This window comes from Ixodes scapularis, unplaced genomic scaffold (genome assembly GCF_016920785.2).
Source record: "Ixodes scapularis isolate PalLabHiFi unplaced genomic scaffold, ASM1692078v2 PGA_scaffold4__175_contigs__length_147842914, whole genome shotgun sequence".
NCBI lineage: Eukaryota > Metazoa > Arthropoda > Arachnida > Ixodida > Ixodidae > Ixodes > Ixodes scapularis.
Window position 1 is genome coordinate 34,254,958 of NW_024609879.1, and position 14,780 is coordinate 34,269,737.

At 43.6% G+C, this 14,780-nt stretch overlaps 1 protein-coding gene across 1 annotated transcript in view; it reads left to right on the top strand.

Moving 5' to 3' along the window:
* The window catches only part of LOC115324942 (venom metalloproteinase antarease-like TtrivMP_A), a 116,954-nt gene that overhangs the window by 59,822 nt on the left and 42,352 nt on the right, over positions 1–14,780 (top strand). Inside the window, exon 9 of the mRNA XM_029985639.2 lies at positions 2,952–3,001. Coding sequence (XP_029841499.2) covers positions 2,952–3,001 — 50 coding nt within the window. The remainder of the gene's footprint in view (positions 1–2,951; positions 3,002–14,780) is intronic.

Sequence of the window (14,780 nt, forward strand, 5' to 3'; positions counted from 1 at the left end):
TATTTTCTTTTCACGGAATTTTTTATATAAAATTTGAAATATCGTCGAAAATGAAATTAACCGATATTTTGAACTCACTTTATCAAAAAAGGGCATTTTTTATTTCGTTCAATTTTTTTATTATTGCTGCTGATCATATGAGCTTTCAATTGGCTTGATGCGATTTCCCCCTTTTTTGTTGTATCTTCTCTAGAAGTGATCGAAATAGCTCCCATGTGACAATGCGGTGACACTTTCAGAGCGTTGTAACCCGTGAGGTATTATATTTCGATTTCGATCACTTCTAGAGAAGATACAACAAAAAAAAAAAAGGGGGGGGGAAATCTCATCAAGCCAATTGAAAGTTCATATGATCGGCAGCAATAATAAAAAAATTGAACGAAATAAAAAATAGCCTTTTTTGATAAAGTGAGTTCAAAATATCGGTTAATTTTATTTTCGACGATATTTCAAATTTTATATAAAAAATTCCGTGAAAAGAAAATAAACGAAACTTTTTCCTGTCGATATCCCGTGTATAAGGCTACACCCGCATAGTATTTAATAAGTGAAAAATATAATAACTTATGAGTTACAATGCTCTGAAGATGTCACCGGATCGTCAAAGAGACGATGTTTGGCATTTTTTACCTCAATAAACAAAACTACAAAGGTATTTTTCTTTTTAACTAAAAAATAGTCCAAATAACACAAAACATTATTGTGAGTTTTGTATGCTTCCCGTATTCATACCAGCGTACAGAACTGGGTAGAAAAATCACGGAGTAAAAAACAGATTTTCACCCTGCTGCACTTAATAATTTGTTGTGAAGCGTAATTATTTTTTTAATTGGAAAGCGGTTTTGTTTTTCTTAGAAATGGGGCAATTAAATATATTTTTAAAAAAATCAAGAGAACCACCCCGACAAGCGTGTTCGATTTCAAATTAAACCACCCATATATATATATATATATATATATATATATATATATATATATATATATATATATATATATATATATATATATATATATATATATATATATATATATATATATATATATATATACATATATATATATATTTATATATTATTTTTTTTTGGTGGCGGGGGAGATATAACTAGTTGTATTGCTGGAGCACACAGCCAGTCTGAACGCATGAAAAGTGTTTTGATGATTAATCATTTATTGCACTTGCTTGTGGTTAACTATACACGCTCCATATGTTCTAAACTGCATGCTGTTGGCTGGTTGGCAGATTTTGTAACAAGTGTTATACTCTAAAACGCTAAATAAAATAAAGAAGCAGTACTTCTTCGTAAACCTGCGAACTTGCGATTTTAGACGTTAAGATATCTTTGAAAATAGACCAAACTTCCATTTGTCCTGATAATCGTTTATGGTGTCGCGCCGTCCCCATGTACATATTAGGATGATTCATAAAAAAAAAAATCACCGACGGATTTAACCATAGACTCAGTCGTGAGCGAAGTTCTCTTGCTATAAATATCAGCAACTACAGCCTGCGCTGAATGTGTATTGCACTTGTAGAATTTTGAATGAAGCTATTATGCAGATAAAATATTGATGACAAACTTTAGTTACAAGTCCCAATATTTCACCGATATCGAGAGAAAAAAAACACCAACTAAGTTTGTGGAAATCGCATTCCCAGCAAAAGGCCAAAATAAATATTGCACCTCACACTGCCCGGAGGTACGTAAAGTGGGCACAGGAGACCTAAATATAAACTAGTTCCAAAGAGCGCCGGTAAGAGTGGTATACTGCCAAAAGAAGATAAGGCGGGAGGGGGCGGGGGAGGATTTTTCGCACTGAAGCAAGGTTGGAACTAATTTCCTCGCAAGCTATCATGATAGCAATATGTTTATTTGGTTTTCGTTTCTTTTTGTTTTACCTGCTCTCGCGGAATCCATATTGTACGAGCTAAAAGCGACGCACGAAAAAAATAAAGGGCGAAGTATCTTCTTGATTCAGCATCAAAACTAACCATTGGCCTATCACGCCGAGCAGTTTCAGTAGTTAACCACGAGAGCGCGGCAACACCAGTCTCGCGTGAAATCGCAACGACCCGCTCCAACCTTGTGTCTAACGGCTTGTCTCGGCACGAGGCTCCTGGAAGAATTATTACTAACGCTACAGATTTTGTTAATGCCGATTATCATACTGGATCTCGTCGTTTAAATAAACCTCCTTAGAGCCCCACGCGCTTGCATTTAAGACGATTTCCTATTACTAGGCTCAATGTTCTGGGTTCTTCCCCAAGAAACAAGCAGCCCAGGGGTTGAGTTTAGTGTAGCCCTGTTCCGGGTTTACACACAATGAAACTGTAGATAAATGGTTCCTTCCCATAAACCTGGGTTCTTTCTTAACCAATGACATCTCACTTGTTTTCCTATGACTTATTTTTTTTTTGAAACCGTCTCGGTAACTGATTTTCGGGTTTTGGTGTTATCTGCATTCACCAAAAACAGCGAACCCTACTCATTACATTCCTTAGCTATAAACTCTAAAATTCATTCAAATATTTATTTACCAATAAGATCTTGCCAACCTAGTTAGTCCGCTTCTATTCGGCTGTATTCAGATCACATTTGACTAATTTAGCAATCGTCTGGGTGGCAATTTGTTTGTGTGTCAGAATAAAATATATTTTATCTGCTGAAGAGAAATAGCGCAAAAATACAAATTGGTTTGTGTCATGAAGATAAGAGAGGTCGGTGTTCCTCAGAACCAAGAGTACAAATTTTGGTTAGCCAAGCATAATAAACCATAATTAAAATATTGGTCGAAATTGCGCCATGCAGCTACTGTGAAAATTCAGAGCAGTGAGTAAGTTATACAGTATTTTTTAATTCAATTACATTCTTAAAATATGATAATTGACTGTATAATCAGCGCGTTTAGAAATATTTGGTCATAACCCTTTAATTTACTTCAATTTCCAACAGGTGGAAGCTCGCCAAAAAAAATGGTTCAGATGTTAACGAGCGTGTAAAAGGTTAGTGAGTTCAGTTATTGACTTTCTGAGCACTCCGTCACAAAACAATCAAGTGCACATATTGATAAATGGACTCACATCTAAAGAAAAACATGTTTACTTGTCAATCGTCCTTCTGTGGTGAAGATGTCCCTGAATATTCACTTTCTTGAAAGACAACACGTGGCATAAACCACGCAATTATGACGCTTAGCGCTAAACTGACACGTGAAAACCAAAGGCTATGATTGCTGATCTGACCTATCTAGGGGCGATAACGTGAATTACCTGACCTATCTAGGGGCGATACAGGAATTATTTTTTTGCGGAAACCTCTAATGCCAGAAATAAAGATCTCCGGATATTTCCTGCTAAATTTATATAAAAAAATAATACAATCGACGCAACGACCTATAGGACACTTTAGTTTACCTGCTAAATTTAGATGGCAAACTCACCCCATGTGACCATTTCTCACGTGAGCTATATACCTTAAGTCACGTGACCCTGCTGACACTTCTCATCTCCTCTTCTTTCCTCCCTTCTACAGTGCCCTCTTACGGAGTGAGCGACATGAGAATGTCCCATCCCATCAACCCAATAAAGTGCTATTGCATCTTTATTTAATTTTACGGAATGTCCAAGTCAGTTTGTAGGAGTTCCCTTGCTACTATCCATCTCACAGAAAGACACAACTCACCGGTTTAACGACACGCAGAAATTTATTGACCGCTATCTCCAGCGCCTCGATCTCAAGAGCCCCCCCGCATACGCCTGGACGGCCCTTCGTCAGCAGTGGACCGCCACTCGCGTGGCCAATGCGCTTGGACCGTAGTAAAGTTGACATTTGGGTTAGTTGGCAGTCTAACAGATTGAGGCATTTAGCGCACAAAGTAGACAAAAAAAGAACAGGACGGAAAATAGCCCCACTCACAACACTAGGTTTACTTGAGAGGGAACGATAGGAAAAGAAGACGACAGAATGATCCCCCGCGGACACCCGCACCTACGACCAACACCGTGAATGATAGTGGCTCGTTCATCTAGGATCGTGGGGGCCCTTCGTTGTCTGTTGAAGTAATTCTTTTTCCTCGTGGACAGCGTCACGGATTCTACACTTTTACAGCTCCTGTCCTCAGAAAAAACGTGGAAGGCCACCAGCACCTCGCGGGTCAATTTGTCGATGTTCCTCCCCGAGATGTTTGCCTCACCGAATGATTGTGTGCATGTGCACTCCATACAATGAATTGGAAGATGTCCCCCCAGTGTAGCCTTCAAGGAGCAATCATGCTCACGGAGTCAATCATTGAGGCATCTGCTCGCTTCGTCTATGTAGCTCTTGCCACTCAAAAGTGGGATCAATTCTCAACTGCATGCAGTATTGATGTGGATAAACTATTTTATTCCTCGCCCTATGACAAGCTACTGACACCGGTGATAATATGTACAGAAGCCAATGCAGAGCTCGCATTCCCAAGTTCCAGCGGGGTACCCAGCGAGAGCTTTGTGGAGCTCTTACATTCCTACCTGATGTCTATGATAGTTGGGTGGCGGGATTGGTGCTATCTGCAGAAGTCATAAGCATCTATCGGTTCCTGCATCGCACCAGATATTAGTGACCGCTATCTCCAGACCGCTATCTCCATGGGGGCAGTGGACTGTGCCATAGAAAGTGCGTTTTAAAGCAAAAAGTGAACTTGGTCGCGCGCTATGTTGATGACTTTCAGGTAATTCTTGAAGATGGCGAACGTATGGCCATACAAGTGGGAGGTATTATGGCGACATTTGCTCAGAACGGAGGGGGGCTTCGGTCCACCTTCGAGGTACCCAAAGAAAGGGTACTTCAGTTCCTGGACCATTCCCTCTAATTAGATGTCACTCAAGCTTGTTGGTCGTACGGCCCACGACCCAAGAAAGGTTTCCTAGACTATGGTCTGGCCCACTCACAATACATCAGGGGGGGGGAGCATATTTCTAAAGGCTTTGCATTACAAAGGTCCTGCATTCATTATATGGCAGCCAGCTTCAGTTGGCAAGCCAAGAGGCTAACAAAAGCCGTCCATTCGTCTGCCCTAAATGCTGATGTTGCAAACGCTCTGGTGAAGAAAACAAAAAAACTTCCAGATGAATCAGACCAGTGTTAAGAAAACAAGGTCAGTGGTAATACCGTACCTGCATAGGATGTCCCACAATATAAGAAAAACGTTGCAAGCAGCTATGAAGTCAGAGTAGTTTTTTTACCACATCCGCGAGAAGGGCTCCAGCAGGTGCTGGAGATGCTTCTTCTGAGAGCTGCTACCGGTACACTTATCCACCGCCTTGTTGACATTGTTAGGGAGAAGAAGCAACTGTCCGCAAACTTCAACGGAATTGCGTCCGAAGGAATGCAGCCCTCTCGTCAGGTAAATGTCTTTAGGACAGTCTTGTTTCCTTACGGATAGGCAGTTCTGGCAAAGTCTAATGTTATGCACTCCGCCGCGACGAAATCTCGACCGTGGATCATGGGTACTGATAATTCCGACATATACACAAACCGTTGCCTGCGTTTCTTGCTGTGGAAAGAGATTCGCAATCTCACGGCACATGCAGCAGGTGGTACAATTACCGACGCTACCTGCAAGTGTACACCTACTGTCTAGAGCAAGTTCTTTGTTTTCTTTTGCAAACCTCGAATATTGAATCTCCAGTAAGTGATATTTTAGCACGAGTGTTGAGGAGTGCAGCGATCAGAGCGCCGAGCACAGTAACTGTCATACGTGGCTCCACTGGCTTAGTAGTGGATTCGGTTCAACGTACCGCGGGGACGAGTATTACCGATTTTCTTGGCTCGGGTGTCGTTGCAGGCGGGGCCCGGGGGGCGCTGGCAAGAGACCCTAGGCGATTTGCCTTCTGCGACAGCCATCTTTGATGCTGCGAAGTCAGGACCATCTTTGGTCCCTGAAGTCCTGCCGGGCCGGGCCTCCCCCCCGCCGTTCCACTTGAAGTAAACTGTGTTATAATGAAACGCAGAAACAGATGTGCTGCAGGCATCATTACCGATGCCGCCTCAAAGGACATCCCGCCATCCAACTCAACGACGGACGCGCCGATTACTTCATGACTACGACCTTGCCGGGTGGGTTTCCAAAGACGCAACAGGAGTCTCATAACCATGAGACGGCGGGGCACAGCCTCCGGAAGTGACCACTGAAGCGGTCCACACGGGTATGTTATGACCGGCAGTGACTTGATCAGGTCTACCCAGGAATAACAACGATGGACCCTCCGGGCTTCTCATTACCGTGATTTCGCTTGACCAGTCGAAGTAATAGAATGAATTGTTTAGTGAAGGAGCCTTTAACCTGGCCACATGGTGCAGTACTCAACGTCATAGCAGTCTGTGATAGGAATTTCACGGGCTCTGCATGAGCAGGCCGTCGAAGTACCGGTCGCATCTCGAGTCCTCAACGTAAGTTGTCGAATGTGACCAAATACTACTAGGGGCTTTGAGCACATTTAGTCGTTATTGAATGACGCTCGACATGATGCCGATTGTTGTAAGTCTTTGGACGGAAGCTGAGGAGACTTAGGAAGCGACTGAAACTGTACAAAACACACGGCGAATCAAAACATGGTGGCGTTCTTACCCTGCTGCCTTCAACACAAGAAGATTCTCCTGCGGCATGGTTCTTGTCCACGCTTGCCGACGGTCACCGTATTGAGGAAACTTAAAGACATTGAATTTTTCGGTGTTTTTGTAGTTTCCGCGACATCCCGTGGCGCAATATTTTTTCGACCTGCCGATCCGCCGAATAAACACGCCCGCGCGTACGTTTTAAACAAGGAAGGACAGATGGGTCAGGTGACGGGTGGAGAAAAACGAAGAAACAGGGCCAGCAGCACCGACGGCTGCTCCCGATTTGAAGAGAAACGAATGCGCAGTCAGCGGGTTTGCAGGGCGCCGCGCGCCACCTCCGCCACCACCACCACCGGAGAAAGCCAAGCGCTGGGCGGGGGGACACGCCGACGGGAGCGCCGGTAGCGTCGAAGGCCACTGCCGCCTGCCGCCAGGGTCATGGACAATACCGTCCGACATCTTTGCATCCTTACTCGCAAGCGCTGAGGCCTTCCTATTCTAGACTTCGTTTCGGCTGTGGTCCGAGCGCGGCCGATGTTGCGAGCCGAAGGGCCAATCAAAGAGCGCAAAAAGTGCAGCGTCATGGCGTGCTCTCTGCTCTTGATAGGACTAGCCGGCGGAGGAGCGCGCACAGACACACGGCGAATAGCAGCTGGTCCTATCAACTGCAGAAAGCACGCCATGACGTTTCGCTTTTTGCGCTGTTTGATTGGCTCTTCTGCTCATAACATCGGCCGCGCTCGGACCGAAGCTGAAACGAAGTATAGTAGGTGTTGAGCAGGGCCGGTCACCCCAATACCCGATGAGGAGAGGGGAGAAAGAGTTCCGGGGGGGGGGGGGGGAGGAAACCGATGGCGCCGCCCATTTCTTATTAAGCCTCTGCCGTCTCGCGCTTCATTTGGTGGACTATCTTGTTGCCTTTAAATTTTCTTTGAATCACCAATATTCGGATCCCCTGCGAAGAGGTTCTCACTGCAGCATCTGCCTTTCATGACGAATTGGTTGTTTCGGCTCCTATTGGGGCAGCCGTCTCAATGAAAACATCAGCTCGCGACTGATATTTTTCCCGAATTAGCAGCTTCCTGTGCGGCGTCCGTCCACCGGCCATAGTGGCGACACTCGCTTGCGTGAATTCCTTGGTCGCCGTTTTCTCCGCTGCCGCGGCCGAAAGCATGGTAAGGTCGTCTAGATTTGTTGCCTCCATTTCCTCGTGGTCCATCATCGGTATGTTTGCAGTTGAAATCATGGCCCTTTAATCTTGTTCGTGTAACCTGGCACGCAGTCCTCTTCTGCATGTCCATCCTCACGGCACTCCCGGCACCCGGGTGTCTTATATTGACGGCCTTTGTGTTCCAGCTGCTAACAGCGGAGACAAAGAGGCAGTCAAGCCGCCAAAAAGAAACGAACCCAGTAGCCGGTGACTGCCACCCTGTGCGGCAGGCGTCTCCATCGTAAACAATGAGCTTCATTATCGTGGTTGAGGTCTCGACCTTGTAATCTTCACCCGGTACCCACCATATATCCCGATAGATCTTCTTACGCCTGCCGAAGGGCTGAAGGCGCCGCTCACCTCCTCGTCGTTCACGCAGGTTGGCAGCCAATGGAATTGAAGCGATGCCTCCGTCACATTGAGGTGCACAATCACGCACTGCCCCTCTTTGAAAATTAACTTTTCGAGGGAAGTCAGACAGTCGCACGACGACACATTGCGTCAACCACGCGTGAACACGCACGCGTGGTAGAGATAGAATGCGCCAAGTTTCGGCCAAGTTCTTAATTTTAAAAGCGGCGCTTAGAAAGTTCCCCATGTCGCCTATCTGGTAGAGTTTTGCCTTGGGGTGTCCATGAAGTAACGCGGCCGTTCTTAGTCGCTTTACCGAAAAGAGAGCTTGGAGGGTCACCCGGCTGCTCTTCCTCTCCAAGTGACTGGTTTCAGCCGATACCACAGCGTTGTTTTAATTGATGTTTCTCGGTTTGTTCCACAGGAGCTCGGTAAACGCCTAACCGTCGCACACTAGTGCGTGCGCGCTTGTCTCTTTCAACAGATATTTCCAGTTCCTGAAGCGACTGATTAAATGTCACCTAAACAAATATAAACCATCGTTCCTGGAATAACGCACTTCATACAGTATGTAACTTTGGCCGGCCAGACATGAAAGTGTCGTTTTCTACTTTTTTTCTCTTTTCCCCTTTCCTTAGTTCTCTTGTTTATTATTTTCTTTTTCCCTTTATTTTTTTTTTGCAATTATGTATGTACATATTTTCTTCTCTTTCTTTTTTCTTTTATATTTTCTTCACTTCACGTGGTGTTTTATTTTCGTGGCCTTTTACTTCCTTTTCTCCTCTTCATAAAAAAATTAGTTGGGAGTCACCGGTCTTTCGTTCTACTACTTTTCTCTTCCTCCGACGTTTTCTGCGCTGTTTTATCTCAGTACCACGGGATAGACCATATCGGGTGTAGCGTCACTACTTCAGACATCAGTAAATCGATACCGCGTAGAGGGCACGATAAACCTCCTCCCTTCACAATTACTTCAGTTGCGACAAGACGTTCCTCGCAAACCAAGAGCACAAGTGATTTTGGGACCTACAGGCACCCACAAAAAAAAGCAGAAAGCATGAAAAACTTCTCATTAAGGACTCCCATGAGACACTGCACTCCTGAAAAAGATGAAACTTGCCTTGATATTTGATGAACCCGGGGAACACGAGTGTGTGTTTTGAATGCAGCGCGTTCGAATCCACCCATAGCTTCCGGTAACCAAGCGTTTCAAATTACAACGTGAAGCTAATGTACGAACGACATATTCTGTGTTCCCTGGGTTTACTGGAATGAACAAAGGAAGTTTACGTTTTTAAGAAAATTGGGAAATACAAGTGTGGGAAGCGTTTTATCAGACAGTTATAATATAATTATTTGTCACTGTAACGTAAGTAATGTAAATAATAGTACTCTTAACGTGTATGCGACGTATGATAATAATAATAGAAAAGTGTTTATTGAGATTATTCTCTCTTACTTAGAATGTTTACGAAGCGACTGTTTGAGCTTCAATATAGAGCAGTATGCATACTTCGATTCGATGAGTGATTCTCACCTTCACAGAGTTTACTTGTCGATCAAAATATTGGCTGGGCACGAAAAATGCGATATGTTCTCTTTTTTATAACGCTTTTTTGAAGTTTGTTTATTTTCTCAGGTGCGCTTCCATCGCCCTCTTGTTTCATACTGACCAGTTTCTGTTCTGCTTCATCGTTAACCTCATCCTGTTGGATGAGATTAACGATAAAACAGTACAGAAACTGATCAGTAGACACAGGAGGGCGATGGAAGCGCACCTGAAAAATTAAACAAACGTCAAAATTCTTGTTAAAACTTCGACCGTTCTACCGTTCCAGTGGGTTAGTTTATTGGAAGAAAATCGAGGATAATCTCTTTTCTGGAAGATTTTGAAAGAGTCCGTGCATTCGAATGCGAATATCGGGGAAGGTTGTTAGTGAACGACATTAGATTAGTAAAGACCAATATTGCCACGAATGACAAATAATGAGACGGAGAATAACTGAGGAAACTAAACGTCTAATAGGGCAAACTTGTACCCAAAACAAAAACAGAGACAGGCTAGCGTCGCAGGCGTCGATGTCGGCGAAACAGCAGAATCGAGCGCTTGGGCGAGACTGGCTTTGGCTCGCCACGCGAAGCCCCTTATGTACGCGCGTGGGCTTCTGGAATAATCGGCGTAGAAGTTTCGACGCGTAGAACATTCGGACCTAGAATAAGCAACAATGTTCTTGCATTCATTAGAACATTAAACTAAAAGAATAAATACAGTACGCCTAACTCCCAGTAATCGGAACCTTGGCTCTTCGCGTGGGAGGCAAGCACGATAACCGTTAGTCCACGGCCGCGCTGCCTACTTGGCCAGCTGCGCGCGTGGCAATAGATATCACGTACAGAAAACATAGAAGTATAGACCGTTTTCGTGTGACGATTGTCATGACAAAATAAGACGTAGCTGGGTTGGGCGAAAAAAACTGAGAATAAATTTGTACGCATAACAACAATAAGAACGTATAGCCAACGAAAAAGTACAACTATTGGCACAAACCAATAGATATCTTGCGCCTTTCCATTGGCAAATAAAGTGATTTACTGCATCGCCCCAACTCAGCTACATCAAATTAAACATGGCGGCCGCCACAAAAAAAAAAGGTCTATAGAGGTGACTTTGCACGCGCTTGTGCCGAAAGATATACTTTCGATGAGCGTCCTACTAAGAGCATTAAGGACACAGCCTGGACATGTAAAGAGAAGAAAACTTGAAACAGAAAAAAAACTGAATGCATTGGTCATTCAAGTAGTGTTCACGAAGTCATTTAGATAGCATTCTTTGAATGCTACACTAATCTTTTTCAGGGGAAGGAACATGAGTATGTCGCAAAGCTTCGAGAGTATCTGACGGTTATGCGTATTCTTGATGACGAGATAAAAGAGGGGCTAAAAGGGCCAATAGGCGTGGCCAAAATTTCACCCGCAATCGATGATTTCCCGACTAAACGGTCTCCAGGACCCAACGATTTGACTGCGGAAATATATGAGAATTGCAAAAACGTCATAGTTGGGGTCCTTCATGCAGTGGTTTTTAAACCACGCAAGTCAAACTGCCAACCTCATTTATAAGAAAAGCGTGCTGTGCTCATCCCAAGTGTTGATGATGATAAAAACCACAAAACTATAAAGACATATTTATTTATTTATTTATTTGTTTGGTGATACTGCCAGCATTCTGTAGAACGCCCAGGCAGGAGGTGTACAAAAACAACATTCAAGAACAAGCGGAAGCAGTACAAACAAAAAGACAGAGCCACTACTCACCAAAGTGCAAGAGAAGGGCTTCGCTAAAAGTATCTATTGATCTCAAATTTACAAACACTTCCACTCACACGTGGTTCTAGGAAAGAAGGATGCTTTAAACAAAAGTGGTTCGACACAATGGTTCGACAAGTGTTAATTGGTGTTTGCCTCTCGTGGGCCTTGTTTCGTTAAACGAAGTGTAATCACAGAGATGCAGTCGCAAATTACCTTGTATCATAATATAAAGAAACTTCAGCCGTTCTGTTTTTCTCCGGGTTGCTAAATCACTCAATCCCGATCTTGGTTACAAATCTGAAACGGATGACATAAAACCATAACGGTTGTACACAAACCGCACTGCTTCTTTTTGCACAGTCTCTAACATATCGATTGACAGCTTTGTATGAGGGTCCCATACAATACATCTATATTCTAGCATTGGTCTTATGATGGTTTTATAAGCAGTCAGTTTCGTTTCAGGTGAACAGAGGTTAATATTTCGTTTAAAAAACCAGAGCTTCCTCATTGCTTTACGAGCTATAAACTCAATGTGTGCACCCCATGACAAATCAGAGGTAATTAAACCTCCGAGGTATTGATATTGTTTAACAGTCTCAAGCGGTACTCCATTGATAAAATGTGTAAAAAGCAAAGGGTTGTTCTTCCGCGTCATGGTCAATTGAACGCACTTTTTACAGTTCAGAACCATATTCCATTTCATGCACCATGCATGAACCAAAGATAGACAATAATTTAATTCTTCTTGATCAGACGGGTTGTTTACCTTAGCAAATAAAACACAATCGTCAGAAATAATCGAATTTGTACATTGGGGTGTTGTATCTTTAAATCGTTAATAAAAATTAAAAACAAAAGCGGCCCAAGGACCGAGCCCTGGGGCACGCCCGAGAAAACGGGTGACTCGGAGGAAAAAACAGAGTCAACACTAACACACTACGCACGGTTATTAAGATAGGAACCGAGCCATCGTATTATGTTCTCGTTACTGATGATGAAGCGTAACTTATGCAGTATATTGTCATCGGAGACGCGATCGAATGCTTTCGCAAAATCTAAAAAAGATAACATCTGTCTCTCCGGCGATATCAACAACAAACGCAAGTTCGTATATCGTATGAACAAGTTGTGTTACAGCGGGAAAACCCCGTCTGAATCCATGCTGTTCGTCCTGAAAAAAACACTGTCCTCAAAAGATGTTTGAATACGAAGTGTTCGAGAACTTTACTGGCCGTACACAAAAGTGAAACAGGTCTGTAGTTTTCCACGCATTGACTGTCACCCGATTTAAATATTGGTATCACCCTAGCCTTTTTACATTCATCAGGCACGTCTCCCGTATTGAGACTGTGTCAATAAATCAAATGCAAAAACTTTGCCGACCATTCAGCATATCTAAACAAAAAAAAAAAAAAACAAAAAAAAATTCGGAATGTCGTTGGGACCGTGGCTCTTCCTAACGTCAAAGTTAAGGAGGGCCGCAAAAACTCCCTCTTCAGTAATGCTGAGGTCCGGAATCACTATTCTAGAACTCTCATAACTTGGAACTATTCCCGTTTCCACAGTAAATATAGACGTGAAGTACTCGTTGAAAGCATTTGAAATTGACTGCTTGTTATTTGTTAGGATATTGCACAGTCTCATGTCCGAGAAAGAACATTTCTTTCGTTTCAAAAACCTCCAAAGCTTTCGGGAATCCCTTAGCAGATAGTTATGCAAGGTGACGTTACAAAAACGGTGTTTAGCATTTTTAACAGACGACCTCATCTGTCTGCGCAAAAACGGTAAAGACGAAATGTTATTCCCGTTGCCACATTTACGAACTCGCCGTATTTTACGCTTCAAATGTAGAATGTCACGTGTAGTCCATGGGTTAAACTTTTTCACTCTCCTAATACGCAATGGAACAAACTTCTGAATGCAGTGCTGAACTATACCCCTAAACCGTAAACACAATTCATTGGTAGTACTTGTAATAGGATCATACATATCATAAAAAAGCGAACAACTTTCCTGGCAGAACGTCTAAAATATGGACATCATCCGCATTGTTAAAGTCACGGTACCGCTTAATGTCGATAGTAGTTGATGACCGACAAGCCAACGTTAGAGTGCATACTACTAAAGAGTGATCAGAGATACCTTCGACTATTTCGCACTGGGCACCTTGTCGTGCAATCTTAGAGGAAACAAAAACCATGTCGAGAAGGCTTTCACTGGCATTAGTAACACGTGCCGAACTACGAACGACTTGAGTCATATTGCATGAAAAAGCAATGTCAACCAACAAATGAGAGTGCTGACACTCCCGCAGTGGTCGCATATGATCCCAATCAATATGTGGTAAATTAAAGTCACCCGCTAGTATAACATGGGTGTAACGATGGTAAGATGCAGATATAAAGTCTTGTAGTGCCAACAGGTGTGAAACGTCGGCATGAGGCGGCCGATAAAAAGCACCTACAAAGATTGACGTCGTTAAAAAAAGAAGTTTTACCCAAATCATTTCAGCATCGAAAGTACAGCTCACAATAGAGCACGATATGCTATCTTTCACAGCGATAGCCACACCCCCGCCACTCGAACAACGATCTTTTCGAAGAATTTTGTAACCAGCAGGAAACACCTCATCATTCGTCACTTGCTCATTAAGCCAAGTCTTTGTGACGACGACCACTTCTGGTTCATATGTCAGAAAAACGGCCCCTAGCGCCGTTGCTTTGTTTAGCAGACTACGAGCATTCAAATTTAGGAGCCTAAAGGGGAGGATGCTCCATTTGACTGCGGAGGCATACTATCACGGCCTGGGGTGTCACTGCTCGGTTTTAGAATGCCAATAAATGGCCTGAACAACGAGCCCGCGGGCCACAACTCAGCATTTAGAATCTTATCGCAATCATTTTCACCTACTGATACATGAAAGGAAGAGTAGCTCTCGTGCTTCGTGGTTAACTTGGTACAAACACAGAACTGTGAACGAACTGCACTGTTCACGATGTCAGCAACGTCGTCACATGTAGTCGACGGATGCAGACGCGAAACAAAGAGTGCTCGACGCCTAGGAGGCCTAGGAGCGGCAGACAGCTTAATGTTTGCGCCAGTTCCCACAGAAGGCTGAGGCCTGCGCTTGCGTTGAACGGTAATGAAGCCATCGGAGCCGTTTGGTTGCCCTGTGCAGCCGGGCCGAGCGAAGTTACAGCGGAACGGTTGTCTTGCAGATGTGGTTCATTCGGCTTGACCAATAGGGGCCAGTAAAATGGATCATAAAGAATTGATTCAACTTCTCGCCAGAATATTACAGGAAGTTATTT